This window comes from Carcharodon carcharias, chromosome 2 (genome assembly GCF_017639515.1).
Source record: "Carcharodon carcharias isolate sCarCar2 chromosome 2, sCarCar2.pri, whole genome shotgun sequence".
Classification (NCBI taxonomy): domain Eukaryota; kingdom Metazoa; phylum Chordata; class Chondrichthyes; order Lamniformes; family Lamnidae; genus Carcharodon; species Carcharodon carcharias.
This window is the reverse complement of record NC_054468.1, coordinates 207,439,982-207,456,376: the sequence shown is the minus strand read 5'-3', so window position 1 is coordinate 207,456,376 and position 16,395 is coordinate 207,439,982. Positions and strand designations below refer to the sequence as shown.

At 41.4% G+C, this 16,395-nt stretch overlaps 1 protein-coding gene across 5 annotated transcripts in view; it reads right to left on the bottom strand.

Annotated features, from left to right (window-relative positions):
* Positions 1 to 16,395, bottom strand: part of ppp1r21 (protein phosphatase 1, regulatory subunit 21) — a 174,964-nt gene that overhangs the window by 21,898 nt on the left and 136,671 nt on the right. For all 5 annotated transcript variants that reach the window (XM_041213993.1, XM_041214011.1, XM_041214004.1 and 2 more), the window contains 4 exons: positions 14,195 to 14,296; positions 14,005 to 14,093; positions 12,109 to 12,245; positions 10,886 to 10,978 (listed from right to left, as the gene is read on the bottom strand). In XM_041213993.1, coding sequence (XP_041069927.1) covers positions 10,886 to 10,978; positions 12,109 to 12,245; positions 14,005 to 14,093; positions 14,195 to 14,296 — 421 coding nt within the window. The remainder of the gene's footprint in view (positions 1 to 10,885; positions 10,979 to 12,108; positions 12,246 to 14,004; positions 14,094 to 14,194; positions 14,297 to 16,395) is intronic.

Sequence of the window (16,395 nt, the reverse complement as noted above, 5' to 3'; positions counted from 1 at the left end):
GAGATAGGATATGGTCAGCAGAGTTTTGGATAAACTAAAGTTCATGGAAGAGTGAGAAATGAGCTGCTCGCAGTTTGTATTTATCATTTTAAAATTTGACTAAGAAAAAATGTTTCAACAGCAGATAGGCTGAGCTAAAGGCAGAAGCAAAAACGTCACTTCGTTCTGGAGGCAAACATACCTGTGGAGGAGAGATGCCCCAGCCTATTTTTAAAAAAAGGTTGAATTGCAGGAGCATCTATGACTACGCTTAAAGCCTATGCCCCAAATGAGGCTTCCTTGCATTCCTTCAAATGTGTACAAGATGCACTACAACAACACACCAAAACCTCTTCAACACAACATCCCAAACCCATGACCCAAGGACATGGGCAGTCAAGTGCATGGGAATATACCACTGCCAAGCTCTGCTGCAAGTCACACAGCAACCTGACTTGGAAATATATCACCATTCCTACATTGTTGCTAGGTCAAAATCCTAAGCTCCCTAGCTAATAGCACTCTAGGAGTGCATTCACCACATGATCCGCAGTGATTCAAGGTGACTCACCACCATCTTCTCTACAGCCCTTAGGGATGGGCAATAATGTTCTATTTTTTAAAAATTATTCGTTCATGGGATGTGGGGTTTTGCTGGCTGGGCCAGTATTTATTGCCCATCCCTAGTCACCCTTGAGAAGGTGGTGGTGAGCTGCCTTCTTGAACCGCTACAGCCCATGTGGTGTGGGTACACCCACTGTGTCGTTAGGAAGGGAGTTCCAGGATTTTGACCCAGCGATAGCGATATATTTCCAAGTCAGGATGGTGAGTGACTTGGAGGAGCACTTCTAGATGGTGATATTCCCATTTATCTGCTGCCCTTGACTTTCGAGATGGTAATGGTCATGGGTTTGGAAGGTGCGGTCGAAGCAGCCTTGGTGAATTCCTGCAGTGCATCTTGTAGATGGTACACACTGCTGCTATTGTGCGTCAGTGGTGCAGGGAGTGAATGTTTGTGGATGTGATACCAACCAAGCAGCTGCTTTGTCCTGGATGGTGTCAAGCTTCTTGAGTGTTGTGGGAACTGCACTCATCCAGGTAAGCAGGGATTATTCCATCACACTCCTGACTTGTGCCTTGTAGATGGTGGACAGGCTTTAGTGAGTCAGGTGGAGGGGGTGGGGTTACTCATCGCACTATTCTGAGCCTCTGGCCTGCTCTTGTAGCCACAGTATTTATATGGCTAGTCCAGTTCAGTTTCTGGTCAATGGTAACCTCCAGGATGTTGATAGCGGGGAATTCAGTGATGGTAATGCCATTGAACATCAAGGGGCGATGGTTGGATTCTCTCCTGTTGGAGGTGGGCATTGCCTGACAACACGCCTTCCCAACAACACACTCATCCCATGAATGAAAACATCTGTTTTCAAAATGCCCATGTGCTGCAATTATGGGAGTTACAATGATCACGGATCCAGACAACCAAAACAGACTCCCAGGAGGTATAAAGTATCAAGGTCAAGCAGTCAGAACAATCCAAGGCGAAATGCAATAACATAGGGCTGGTGGGTTTTTTGCAGGCCCAATGCCCCAAAGGAGGAATTAATCTTCAATCTGAATGCACAAAAGACATACTGCAGGATACATTTACTTCTCTGAGTTATACACTGTGACATGGGGTTAACAGCCATCTTAGGTCATTTCCCAGATTACACCATAATTCACTCTCACTTAACCACCCTTGTTTCTCTGGACACCAATGCTTCAATGTTGCCCTCCTTGGGAGACAGATTGTTTCTACCCATCTCCAGGTAACATTCATTGCTGAATACCAGATATTCCACATTTGTACACACTATATTGGAAAACCATCAAGGCAGTTTTGGACCAAAAGGTCATAGAGAAAGCACTGAACAAAGAACAGACTTCAGGGGAAAATTAATAGCCTATTCCCTAATCCCAGAGTTTAATTCTGTCCGATTAAACTCCTACACTGCATGCTAAATGAAAAGATCTTTCAAAACATGCTCAGAACAGCCACAATACTGTTAAAATACAAGGTAAAGACCCCAATTGCTCTTAAACAGAGCTCATGGGCTACATCAACACCATGTTAGAACCACTATGAATCATGCTAGCCAAGTCCTGAAGGACGTGTTTGTCAGACTGGGCGTGTGGCAGGTGGTGAAAGAACCGAGAAAAACCTACTTGACCTCATCCTTACTATAACGTTTGTGTTTAATGTTTATGCTTTTTTGTAAAAGAACATTTTAGTTAAAAATAACTGCTATATTAAAAAAACCTGCCAGTATGTTGTGCTAAGTCCCGGATGTATTGCCCTCTGGTGTAGAAAAAGAGTGAAAGGTACCTTCCAGTTTTACATAGGAAGCTGAGATTCAGAAGCAGATAGGGGTCTGTGTGCTTGTTTTCTAAATTGTTAAAAAGTGACAAAACACTTGAAATGACGATGAGGATGGGATCATTATTAGAGGCTTTTGATCCAGCTACTACGGACTTTGTAGTTTGTGTCAAGCAAATGGAACAGTTTTTCATTGCGAATGAATTTGAAGAGGAAAAGCAGGCCTCTGTTTCTTACAGTCACTGGAATGAAAAATTTCACTTGAGAGAGAGAGAGAGAGGGAGGAAGAAATAAGAAATCTCATTATCTCTAACAAGCCAGCAGATAAAAGCTTTAAAGAACTTGTGGACGTTTTGAAAAAGCACTTTTGAGCCCAGACCAGCAATTACTGCCAAGAGATTCAAGTTTCACCGAAGAGAACAGCATGAGTGAGAGTTAGTTTCCCAGTTCCTGGTGTGGGCGCCACTGGCTAAGACAGCATTTATTGCCCATTGCTAGTTGCCCTCGAGAAGGTGGTGGTGAGCTGCCTTCTTGAACCGCTGCAGTCCATGTGGTGTAGGTATACCCACAGTGCTGTTAGGGAAGGAGTCCCAGGATTTTGACCCAGTGATGGTGAAGGAACGGCGATATATTTCCCAGTCAGGATGGGGAGTAACTTGGAGGGGAAATTCCAGGTGATGGTGTTCCTATCTATCTGCTGCCCTTGTCCTTCTAAATGTTAGTGGTCGTGAGTTTAGAAGATGCTGTCTACGGGGCCTTGGTGAATTCCTGCAGTACATCTTGTAAATGGTACACAGTGCTGCCACTGTGCGTCAGTGGTGGAGGGAGTGAATGTTTGTCAATGTGGTGCCAATCAAGCAGGGTGCTTTGTCCTGGATGGTGTCAAGCTTCTTCAGTGTTGTGGGAGCTGTACTCATCCAGGCAAGTGGGGAGTATTCCAACACACTCCCGACTCGTGCCTTGTAAATGGTGGACAGGCTTTGCTGAATCAGATGGTGAGTTACTCGTCACATGATATCTAACCTGCTCTTGTAGCCACAGTATTTATATGGCTAGTCCAGTTCAGTTTCTGGTCAATGGTAACCCCCAGGATATTGATTTAGGGTGATTCAGTGATGGTACTGCCATTGAATATCAAAGGGGTGATGGTTAGATTCTCTCTTGTTGAAGAAAGTCATTGCCTGGTACTTGTGTGGAGCGAATGTTACTTGCCATTTGTTAGCTCAAGCCTGGATATTGTCCAGGTCTTGCTGCATTTGGACATGGAATGCTTCAGTATCTGAGGAGTCGCGAATGGTGCTGAACATTGTACAATCATCAGTGAACATCCCCACTTTTGATCTTATGATGAAGCAGCTGAAGATGGTTGAACCTAGAACACTACCCTGAGGAACTCCTGCAGTGATGTCCTGGAGCTGAGATGACTGACCAACCACAACCATCTTCCTTTGTGGAAAGTATGACTGCAACCAGTGAGAGTTTGCCTCGATTCCCATTGACACCAGTTTTGCTAGGGCTCTTGATGTCACACTCAGTCAAATGTGGCCTTGATGTCAAGGGCAGTCACTCTCACCTCACCCCAGGAGTTCAGCTCTTTTGTCCACGTTTGAGCTAAGGCTGTAATGAGGTCAGTTGAGCAAATTAGTGGAACATTGTGACTTTAAAAGGTTACCTGGTAGAAGCTTTACATGGTTGCTTGGTTTGCAGACTAAGAAATAAAAGAATTCAGCACAGATTGTTAGCAGAGCAAGAGCTGACACTGAAGAAAGCGTCTGAGATCGTGCAAAGCATTGAAATGGCAGAGAAACAAGCTGGAGATTTGAATGCATATTCTAACAATCCCGAAGTTTAAATGGTAAAGTAAGGGAAATACTCGCTTCCAAACACATTACTGCTGTAATGGAACAGAGCATAATGCAGAAGCCTGCAAGTGGAAAACCACCGGTTTTCGCTACTGTGGGGGAAAAAAAAGGACACATACAGCACGCATGTAGATCAAAGGCTGATCACAGTAAAGCGGTACCGCCAAGAAAAGCACACAGGCAAGTCGCACTTGAAAATAAACAGGCAGTTTAAAATGACATATTACTTGGAAACAAAATACATTCATAATTAGAGTCCAGGCAAGACAGACTAACAGCCACAATGCAGGAGAGCAATTGTATTGCATTCAGCCTGATCTGAATCTAGATGGCACTGCCTTAAATGGTAAAATGGTTGAAATGGAGGTCGACACTGGAGCATCTGTTTCCATTGCTTCAGAGAAGACATGAGAGAAAATTTCCAAGAAATGCCCACTGGGGAAAACCCTCCTCCAGCTTACCATCTACAATGTTAAACCTGTGAATGTACTTGGAAAAATGCCTGTTCAATCTCAATATGGAGATCAAATAGCAAAATTGCCACTTATCATTGTGAAAGGGGATCGTCCTTCGTTTATGGGCAGAAAGTGGCTAAAAGAAATTCGGCTGGACTGGAACAAAATAAAGTGCATTGCAACTCCATGCTGCAATCCTTGTTAGACAAGTGTACTGGTGGCTTCAAAGAAGGTCTTGGGAGTTATTAAGGACATTGAAGCCAAACTTGCTGTGAAGGCTGAAGCTTCTCCAAGGTTCTTCAAACCATGTTCAGTTCCCTACTCAATGCAACAGAAAAATGAGCAAGAACTAGAATGACTTGAACATTTTCAGATAAATGAGGAAGTTGATTATGCAGAGTGGACAGCTTCCATAATCCCAGTCGTGAAGGATGACGGGTCTATCAGAATATGTGGTCTCTACAAAATCATTATTAATGCTTTCCTGGAAGTGCTTCAGTACCCGCTACCGAAAATTGAGGACCTGTTCGCTGCTCTGAATGGAGGTGAATTATTCACAAAGCTGGACCTATCACAGGCATTTTTCCAAATGCAGCTGGAGTGAAAATTCCAGGAAGTATACAACTATCAGCACGCACAGAGGTCCATACATCAATATAAATGACTACCATTCAGAATCACGTCATCACCAGCCTAATTCCAGCAGGTCATGGACAAAATACTGCAGGGCCTCCCTGGTGTAACCTGCTTCCCAGATGACATGTTCATCACCAGGAAAAACCTCCCAACTCATTTAAAGAACCTAGGCAGGGTCCTGTGTAGACTGGAAAAATATGGCATCCGCTGTAGGAAATCGAAATGCTCGTGCCTGAAGCCCTTAGTGGAGTAACTGGAACACATGATCGATGAAATTGGCCCCTCAGCCTCACCCAGAAAGGCAGAGGCAATGGTGAATGCACCACAGCCTAAAAATGTTAGAGAGCTTTGTTCATTTTTGGGACTTGTGAATTACTACGGCATGTTCATTTCCAGTTTGGCTACCAAGGCAGCACCACTGAATAATCTGAAGAATGCAAAATAGGATTGGTCACAAGCCCGTCAGGAAAGCTTCAAGGATCTTGAGTAAAAGCTCACTTCTGCTGAAGTCCTGGCACAGTTCAATGAAAAGCTGCCTGTCAGCCCGGTTTGTGATGCATCTGGATATGGTGTCGGAGCTGCCATCTCCCACACATTTCCTGATGGCAGCGAAAGGCCCATTGCAAATGTCTCATGTACATTGTCTAAGGCAGAACAAAATTATTCCCGAATTGAGAAGGAAGCTCTTGGACTAATCTATGGAGACAAGAAGTTCCACCAATATTTGTATGGACTTAAATTCACATTAATTGCAGACCACGAGCCTCTGACCTGCTTGCTTAGCCCGGAATCACAAACCCGGACACTTGCTGCTGCAAGCCTAAAGCGGGCACTGATCTTATCTGCTTACCAGTACGAAATTACATTTTCCCTCTGCTGAGAATCATGGAAATGCAGACATAATTTAAGACTTCTTTTACACCACAGCTCCGCAATCCAAAGTGAAGTCACTGCTTTCAATGTTGACCAGACGTGTTACCTGTTAAAGCAGATCAAATTTGTCTTGAAACGCAGAGGGATGCTGTGCTCTCCAAAGTTTATCTATATACACAAAGGTTGTTGTGCACCCCAAGAAGTAACTACAAAGCGTAGACTTTACTACATGAGTAGATTTGACCTGACTCTGCAAGACGGTTGTTTGTTTGCCTTACCAACCATCCTCAAATGGTGGAGCGGAGCGCTTTGTCCAGACATTCAAAATTGCCATATTGAAGGGAGGACACAAACAGATTGGAAATTGAGGCTGAGGAACTTTTTGATGACGTATCATAAGACTCCACATTCAACAACAGGCATATCTCCTGCTGAGCTGATGTTTGGAAGACGACAGCGTACCAGAATGGATTTGCTGTGTCCCGATTTGGAAGGAAAGATTGGTTCAAGGCAACTTGATCAGAAAAGGTCACATGACACAAGTAAACCAACTCGTGAGTTTAATCTGGATCAATCCATTTGGGTCCGAAATTACTGTGAAACACCAAGGTGGCTCCTGAGGAGAATCATCAAGCATCGAGGACAACTGGCCCATGATGTTGAATCTTCCTGTGGAATCTGGAAGAGACAGACTGACCAGATTAGAGAAGCCAAATTCAAGGAACCAAATTTCCATGGATCTCCAGTTACAGTGGAAGATTTCTGGGAAACATCTGCTCCAGTTAGTGTAACTCGACTTGATTCAACTGAAACCTGTAGCACCTGTAGTTGCAACTGTTGAACCTGAACAGAAACAAGTGGAACAGCAGAACCTTCCATTTCTAAGCAAACAAACCGAGATACCCAAACCAACACACCTCTCTAGGCCAAAGCAAATCTGAAACCACCTGACCGATTTGTTCCTGGCCAAAAGAGAGAGAGGTGGTGTGATGTTTGTGTTTATGCTTTTTTGTAAAAGAACATTGTAGTTAAAAAGAAGTGCTATATATAAAAAAAAAACCTGCCAATAAGTAGTGCTAAGTCCCAGATGCATTGCCCTCTGGTTTTGCACAGGAAGCTGGGGTTCCGAAGCAGATAGGCATGCGTGCGTGTGCATGTTTGTTTTCCAAATTGTTAATTAGCAACAAAACACTTCACTTACTAATCCACCTATTGCATATGCATCTGTCCATGCCAGTATTGGTAGGGCTAACCACTGCACACTCCTTGGAGACAAAATCCCCTCTTCATATGGCGGACACCCTTGATCACATTGTGTGGCACTACCATTGTGTTAAATGAGGTAGGCTCAGAAGGGATATAGCAGTTCAAAATTGAACATGCATGAGGCACTGTGAGCCATCAGCAACTGCAGAATTGTATTCAACCACAATCTGTAGTCTTATGGCCCAGCATATCCCTCATTCAACCATTACCATCAAGCCACAGGATTAACCCCAGTCCCATGAAGACTGTAGGAGAGCATGCCAGGAGCAACACAAAGCATATGTAAAAATGAGGACCCAACCTGGTGATGCCAAAACACAGGACTACGTACATGTTAAACAGAGGGAACAGCATGCTATAGACAGAGCTAAGTGATCCCACAACTAACAGGTCAAATCAAAGTTCTGCAGTCCTGCCACATCTTGTCAGGAATTGTGATGGACAAAAAAAGCAATGACAGGAGGGGGCTCCACAAACATCCCTATTCTCAATAATAGTACAGTCCAGTGCAAAAGACACTGAAACATCTGCAACAATCTTCAGCTAGAAATAAAAATATCGATTGGATGATCCACCTCAGCCTCTTCCAGAAGTACTCACCATCACAGGTGCCGGTCTTCAGCTGATTTACTTCACACCATGTGATATCAAGAAGCAAAGGCTACAAATCTTGACAACATCCTGGCTGTAGAACTGTAGACCTGTGCTCCAGAAATAACCGTGCCCTGGCCAAACTAGGTCAGAAGTGGGGATATTCACTGATGATTGAACAGTGTTTAATACCATTTAAGACTCCTCAGATACTGAAGCGGTCAGTAGGCACATGCAGAAAGTCCTGGGTAACATTCAAGTTTGGGCAGAAAGTGGCAAGTGACAGGTGACGACTATCTCGAACAAGAGAATCTACCTCTCTCCACTTGACATACAACATTAGCACTGAATCACTCACCAGCAACATCCTAGGGAGTTACCATTAACCAGAAACTTGACTGGGTCAGCCATTTAAATACTGTGGTTACAAAAGGTCAGAGGCTGGGAATTCTGCAGCAACTAACTCACTCTTTACTCCCCAAAGCCTGATTGCCATCTACAAGGCTAAAAATCTGGAGTGTAATGGAATAATCTCCATTTACTTAGATGAGTGCAGCTCCAAAACTCAAGAAGCTTGACACTATCCAGGACAAAGCAGCCTGCTTGATTAGCATTGCATCCACCACCTTAAATACTCAGTCCTCCACCACTGGCTCACAGCAGCAGCGTGTACCATCTACAAACTGCACTGCCGCGACTCAATAAGGCTCCTTCTAAACCAATGATCTCAAAAACTAGCAAAACAAGGGCAGAAGATACATGGAAACATCACCAGCGGCAAGTTCCCTTCCAAGAAACACACCATCACCATCCTGATTTGGAACTATATAGTCATTCATTCACTGTCACTGGCTCAAAATCTTGGAACTTCGTCCCTAATAGCACTGTGGGTATACGTTCACCACATCCAGTAGTTTAAGGCAGCAGCTCACCACCACTTATGATGCCCAACCCTTGTTGCCCTTGATATGTTAGCCCTGTCAGCGATACCCACATTCCATGATAGAACAAAAAAATGCTGGCCTCCCTTTGACACGGCAGCCCACCCTGTGCAAGGGTGACAAACCACAAATCAACATCACTATGAGTATGCAGGATTCCTTTCTCAAAGTTCAGAAACCAAGACCAAACACGACATTTCATTCCCTTGATTTGCATTTTTCCAATATATATGCAATCATGCCAAGAAATCTGAAGGCAGGATCACATTCTGTGTGTGAGCACATTGTAATCAAAACATGCAATGGCTTCCTCAAATACACAAATCCACTCTTTCTTAAAACTTGTTGATGTACACTGACCCGAAACTGTCTGTGATCGCATACTCAAGGAGTTTCATAAGATAATTTTGAGAATCCAATTTAAATCAAAGACACTAAGTATGCAGCTTGTTTTTGACAAAATTGGCTCACCGTGTAAGTGACTGGGTTGATTCACAATGGATCAATTACAAGCAGCTGCAGCATACTGGGATCTGCCAGTGGCAATATCATTTAGCGCCAAGACAGACTACAGTGTAAAAACAAGTCTAGAAACAAACATAAGTGAACTGTGATCTGAAACTGCTTGAATGAATCCATTAAATAAACGTGAAATTCTCAATAATTCCAGAAGGACCTTAATCCAGGCAATCACTTGTTTAGGCCAGTTGGTAGATAAGTTATGAAAACTTTAACTCAGCGAAAATAGATTACCTACAAAGAAAATCAAATGTTTTCTAAAAGGAAAAAGCTACTAGAAATGGACTGCATTTAAACAAATGAGCAAAGTGATTAAGCATAACTGCTTTTTACTTCCAGATTCAACAACTCCAGTGGCCTCTCAACCTTCCAAACTCTATAAATCGGACTTCAAAATAAAACTCTGCTGCCCATACTAGAACCCATTTACCCCTATCAATTTATGCTTACCCAACACCCCTTCTCTCAATGACCTGTCATCACTCCCAGTCCAGCATCACCTCAAATATAAAATTCTTCCGTGGCATTACACCTCCCCGTTTCTGTAATCTCCTCCAGCGTTACAACCCTCCAAGAACTCCATCTTCCCCTCACTCTGATCTCTTACACTTCTGTCACCCCACCATTGGGCAGATACGCCTTCAGTTGTCTAAGCCCCCAAGGTCTCGAACTCCCTCCCAATACCCCTTCTCCTTTAAGACTCTTCCTCAAAACCTACTTCTTGGACCAAGATTTGTTATTCCAATATCACCTTCTTTGACCTGGTGTCAATTTTTGTTTGGTTGCACTTCTGTGAAGCACCTGGAATGTTTTCTTACCTTAAAAGGTGCTATGCAAATGTAAATTGCTGTTTATAAATCCTATGGCATATTATACAAGTTAGTTTATAATAGACACAACAGAATATCTAGATCTTCATTTCTCCAACACTTAATGAATGAATTGAAACAGATTATTTTCATAAGTATTATTGATCAGGATCATTTTTTATGATCAAGAGGAAACAATTTTGAGTAGGCAAGTAGTTGGGTCTTGTGCTGGTATAATAGTGTCATTGCTATACATATTAGTTTAAAGAAAAACAAACAGGAAGTGACATTATACACATCCTTAAGGTTGTCAGCTTCTGGATAGGCCGTCATTTAGTACACAGGACATACAACCTACATTCTAAAATGAATTTGATTAACAATCGGACCCCATGGGGATAGAAGCTTAAGAGTTAAAAATCATGTAATAAAAAATGAGGAATATTTGATCATTGCTAAATTTTTATTATTTTGGCTATTTATTTTGAAACTCTGTCTTTCAAAATTATTATAAAAGCACAGTTAAACATTGGTGCAGCAAAATCCTTACATCTCACTGAAAAGGCCATAAAGAATCCTTTTTTTAAAGACTTACCTTTCATGACATCATGCAATGAATGAAGACAAGCAGCAAGCTGTGTGAAAACTACATTATGGTTTGTCTGAAGGAGCATTTCAGGTGTTGTACCTAAAAGAGAAAGATGCAAAGTTTAAAAAAAATTAAATAAGTCGGTGCTGTGAACAAGCAAAACGAGTTAACGGATTTCTTCAAATCTCCCCCCACTGCTAGCTGCATAAAAACTGCTCAGGCCCAGCCTCATTGCTCACTTTACAAAGCATTAAAGCAGGTTTCTGAATAGAAATTCCTCCAGCATCAAATAAAAGATTCAAGTATATTACTTGTTTTTCCTAAAGTCAATTTATATAAAATCATGCAGAACTATATTTCATGCTTCCCAACTTTCATTTTTCATACGATTTAATGATTGGCAAAAATCCAACAAGAACTAAAAGCCCAATCGATTCTCAAGCTATTAATGAAGCAGCTAATGTAAAAGAAAAAGCACATGCAGACTATCAAATTTGGTCACCTAAAATCAATGTAGTAAGACTGCATCTTCAACTCCATTCGAAATAACCTCAGCACATCTAATTGTCAAGAGGAGAATGTAACATTGACTTGACTCAACAAATTAGTCATTAGATTCATGCAAGGGGCAGGCCTAGAGCTACCTTAACTTCCTTTACAGTCATGGACTAGCTACTCAAACAGGACCATTAAATGGATGTGGATGAAAACACCCCCCCCCTCCCCCCGCCAAAATTTGGTCTGCCGTTCCAGAACGCACACACTTCAAGTTTTCCATTTCAGAATAGAGTTGTTTTTTCAATGTTCTGATCTTAACTATGCTCCCTGGCTTTCCATCTATTGATTATTTTGTGGAAATAAATATCCCTCAATTTCCTGAACCTATGCTTTCTTATTTTACTACAGTGTATCTCAAAGATTGTTCCAGATTTACTTTTGCCATCTTATTAAATATCTTGTATACTCCTAAATTTCCCCTGCAATGCCGCAAAGTCTTAGGTTAGTCGCTTAACATAATTCATTCCTTCCGCAATCTAAAGAGCTTCATTCCTTTTGTGTATACCACCTGTAGGGTCATCCCAGCTATCTTTTTTGCAGCACTCAAAACTGAGATGCATCGTCTAACCAGCTATAGAAACATTCTGGAGACAGTTCCTTCCAGGAACATAAAATTGCCAAAAAAGCTACCATGTAAGTAAGTGAACAACAAAGTCATTCTGTGAACTTACTTGGCAAGGTAAGGAGACTTATGTAAACCTGCAGCTTTTCAAAGGCAGCAGTCATCTTTTGCATATCACTCTGCAGTTCCATGTTTCTTGCTTGTAAATTAGCTGTGCACAGTGAGCACTCACATTCTTCCTCCAAACTAGCAGTTCAACAAGGCAAAATGATTAATATTTCCTTATGTGTATCTAAGGCAAGTCATCCATTCTTCAATGCATTGTGGAACAGATCAGTCAGAATTGAAACCATTCTATACAACTAAACGAGCAAAGTTACCTCTTAGGATAGCTTCAATGACACTGTGAAGGAGTGTGCATGTGTGCTAACACTAAAACACTATGTACTGTTAATGAGCACTGGCAACAGAGCAGGTCAGTGATAACTAAGTGTGATTAATGGTCATTTGAATCCCCTGGACTTAAAAGCAGCAAAGGGGTTTGCTAAATCATTCAACTACAATCCACACAAGGAGAAATGAACACAATTGGATTAGAAAAATCTACTGTAAATTATAGATTCTGTTTTAGCCAATACGATTGCACCTCAAAGAAATATTAACTTATGGGTGAGCAGCTCTATATCTGCATCATTCAAATTTCCATTTGGTGAAAACCAGATGTAGATTTGGAATCAAGATGACATGAGATTATAGAAATAGGTATGTAGATCTCTCTCAACAATTGCCAAAACTCAGATTCCATTTAAGTCACCTATCCTGAAATAAAAACAGAAAATTCTGGAAATTCCCAGCAGGTCTTGCAGCAACAGAGTTAATGTTTCACATCTTTGACTTTTCATCAAGGGTTTCTGAAATGTTAACCCTGTTTCTCTCTCCATTGATGCTGCCAGACCTGCTAAGTGTTTCCAGCATTTTCTGTTTTTATTTCAGATTTCCAGCACCTGCAGCATTTTGCTCTTGTACAAGCATTTAAATCGCTTGCCCGGCCTGGTTTAAAACAAAATGGAATAGCAACTTGGAGAAACCGATATTCATAGCTATGCTGTCAATTGAACCCAAATTCTGCGAAGCAGGAATCACCTATCAAATTCATCATTGTGTTAGCAGATGCTCAAATGGTCCCATTCACAAATCAATTAGTGTTTGGTTTACCTATTCATTAACCTTAGTAAGGGACCGCCACTCAAGAATCGGTCTCTACAGACTATGTTCAATACAGAAGTGACATTCACCCTGGGTGCAGACCATCATCTCCTGAGACAGATGATGCCTAACTAATTAGCTATATCAGTCTCTATTGGTTGGGGAACAGGAGAAGCAAGAGCACATGAGTCAGAAGGTTTTTACAGTAGTCTCTAAATTTAGTTATACTATTCATCCCATTTATGAGAGCTATTATCACAATCACATCAATAATGCAACTTTGCACAGCATAAATGACAACAAATATGCCTATTTCAAAGCTAAGAGCATTAAACTTTTCAGTAGCTTATGCACATCCTTGTTTGCAAGGTATGTTTTGGCAATCACCAATGTTCCACCACTACATATAAAATTCTTCACTTTGCAAAACGAATCATTCATATTCAGAGAGACTTTGGTCTTAAAATGCTGGACAGAAATTTGGTAGTGTTTCATTGTGTTTTAGTAACAATGGGATGAAAGAATGTCATTCAATTAATGAAAGCATTTTTTGTGTTTTAAAGGTAATAGATATTCACACGGAACAGACCTAATCACAAAGAACATCTCTATTTCTAGCAGTCTGACCTCCTCAGCAAGTGTGTACATGGATAATAGAAGAAAAAGGTCAGTATTTCTTACACATTGGAAAGTCTTGAGTATAAAGCTTGAAACAAATCTCTAGAGATACAGTTTCTGCATTAGCTGTGCACTAAAAAGTATTTCACCGTGTTAAGTTGCAAGGATCAATAGAATTTACCTTTTTAATTGGTACGGTAGAATTTTCTTTAGGAAGCAAACATAAGAAGTGAATACATCTGAAAATGGTTTAAGTTTCACAGTAGTTTCCTAGAAAAAGGAGGGAAAGAGATTCTCACTGACGTACACATCCACATTAATGCTGAAATATATTTTAAAAACCACATTTAAGCCAACTTTAGTAAACTTACCAGTGTAGTAACTGTTTCTTCAGTAATGCTCTCAAATAGATGCAACATTCCTTCTTCTAGGGGGCGGACATAAGCGGCATTTTCATGCAGGTATTCAGAAAACTGAAATAAAGGGAAAAAATGACTGGTGTATATTTGGACATGGAATAAAATTAAGTGTATACAGGACAATTTCAAAATTTGCAGCCGACGAACTTGGGAATATTGTGAACTGTGAAGAGGATAGTGTTACATTTCAATAGGACACAGGCAGTTAGTGGAATTGGTGGGCATGTGGCAGATGAAATTTAATATAGAGAAGTGATTCATTTTGGTAGGAAGGATATGGAGAGACAATATAAAATAAAGGCTACAATTCTAATTGGAGTACAACAGCAGAGGGACCTGGATGTGTATGTGCATAAATCATTGAACATGGCAGGATAGGTTGAAAGATGTGAAGGCATTAGAGAAGTTGCACACAAGATTCACAAGAATGGTTCCAAGGATGAAGAACTTCAGTTACATAGAGAGATTGGAGAATATAGGACTGCTCTCCTTGGAGAAGGTCAGAGAAGAGAATGTTGAGAGCAGATTTGATAGAAGTATTCAAAATCATGAGGGGACTGGACTGAGTAAAAAAGGGGGAAACTGTTTTCTCTGATAGAAGGATTAAGAACAAAGTGGCACAGATTTAAGGTAATTGGCAAAAGAAGCAATGGCAACATAAGGAAAATCCTTTTTATGCAGCATGTGGTTTGGATCTGGAATGTATGGCCTGAGAACGTGTTGGAGACAGATTCAATTATGGCTTTCAAAGAGAATCATTATCTGAAAAGGAAAAATTTGCAGAGCTACAGGGAATAGGTGGGGAAGTGGCAGTAGGTGAATTGCTCTTGCAGAGAGCCAACATGGACATGATGTGCCAAATGGCCTCTGCAATACAATCATTCTGCAATGATTCTATAATTCTACAACACCTTACCTAGAATGCCCTGAAACACCCTGGTGCTTCACAGAAAACACAAAACTGTAGCCTTTAAAATCATATCAAAGAATCAGAATAATGAAAATTTCAACACACAGACACGCTTTTCGGCCATATCATTACTATATTATCATAACTAAACCATCGTGCTCCTTCCCCATATTCAAACATCTGGGGATACAGTATACATGAATAATTTCACATATGATAGATGGCAAGTGTAATATGCTCAGGTGGTGACTTTAAACCTATGGTTCCCAAAACTCTCCACTATTTGGGTTTCTCTTGTGTCATGTCTGGGTCTGATGTAGACTAAGTGGTAGAAATCAATTGGTATGATTAGTCAACATCCACTGTCATTGCATCACAAGGATGGTAGAAGACGGATGCTATCAGGGTATGCAGGCTACTTTAACTAGGCGACAACTAAAGACTCTACTTTCTCAGACAGGCCAATGAAAGCTGGCAGCATCTTTACCATAGGAGGGGGGTTTGATAAATTTATTCATTCTCACTTTTTGAAGGTGGGTTAAGATGGCGGGCGGATAAGATCAGCCCAAAACTTTTCAGCCCAAAAGCACACCGAGCAGCACTCCATCCAATTTTGCCACAGAAATACTTCTATCCATCAACTTCTTGCTAATTAAGAATTTTCCATGCGGGGAAATCACACATACAAGCTCACATATAACCTACCACTAAATAGGACTGCATAACGCAGCTGCAAAAACAAGGTTAATAAACAATTTGGTATATATTTTATTTATAATTTGCATATTTTAAGTATATATTTTATTTATAATTTGCATATTTTAAATATATATTTTACATTTTTTACATATGCACAGAAACACACATTATGCGCACGCCCGCGCACACACATTACGCCCACGCACGCACGCCCACACACACACACACACTACGCCCCCACACACACACACTACGCCACCACACACACACATTACGCCCCCACACACACACATTACGCCCCCACACACACACATTACGCCCCCACACACACACATTACGCCCCCACACACACACATTACGCCCCCACACACACACATTACGCCCCCACACACACACACACACATTACGCCACCACACACACACACACACACACACACATTACGCCCCCACACACACACACACACACACACATTACGCCCCCACACACACACACACACATTACGCCCCCACACACACACACACACATTACGCCCCCACACACACA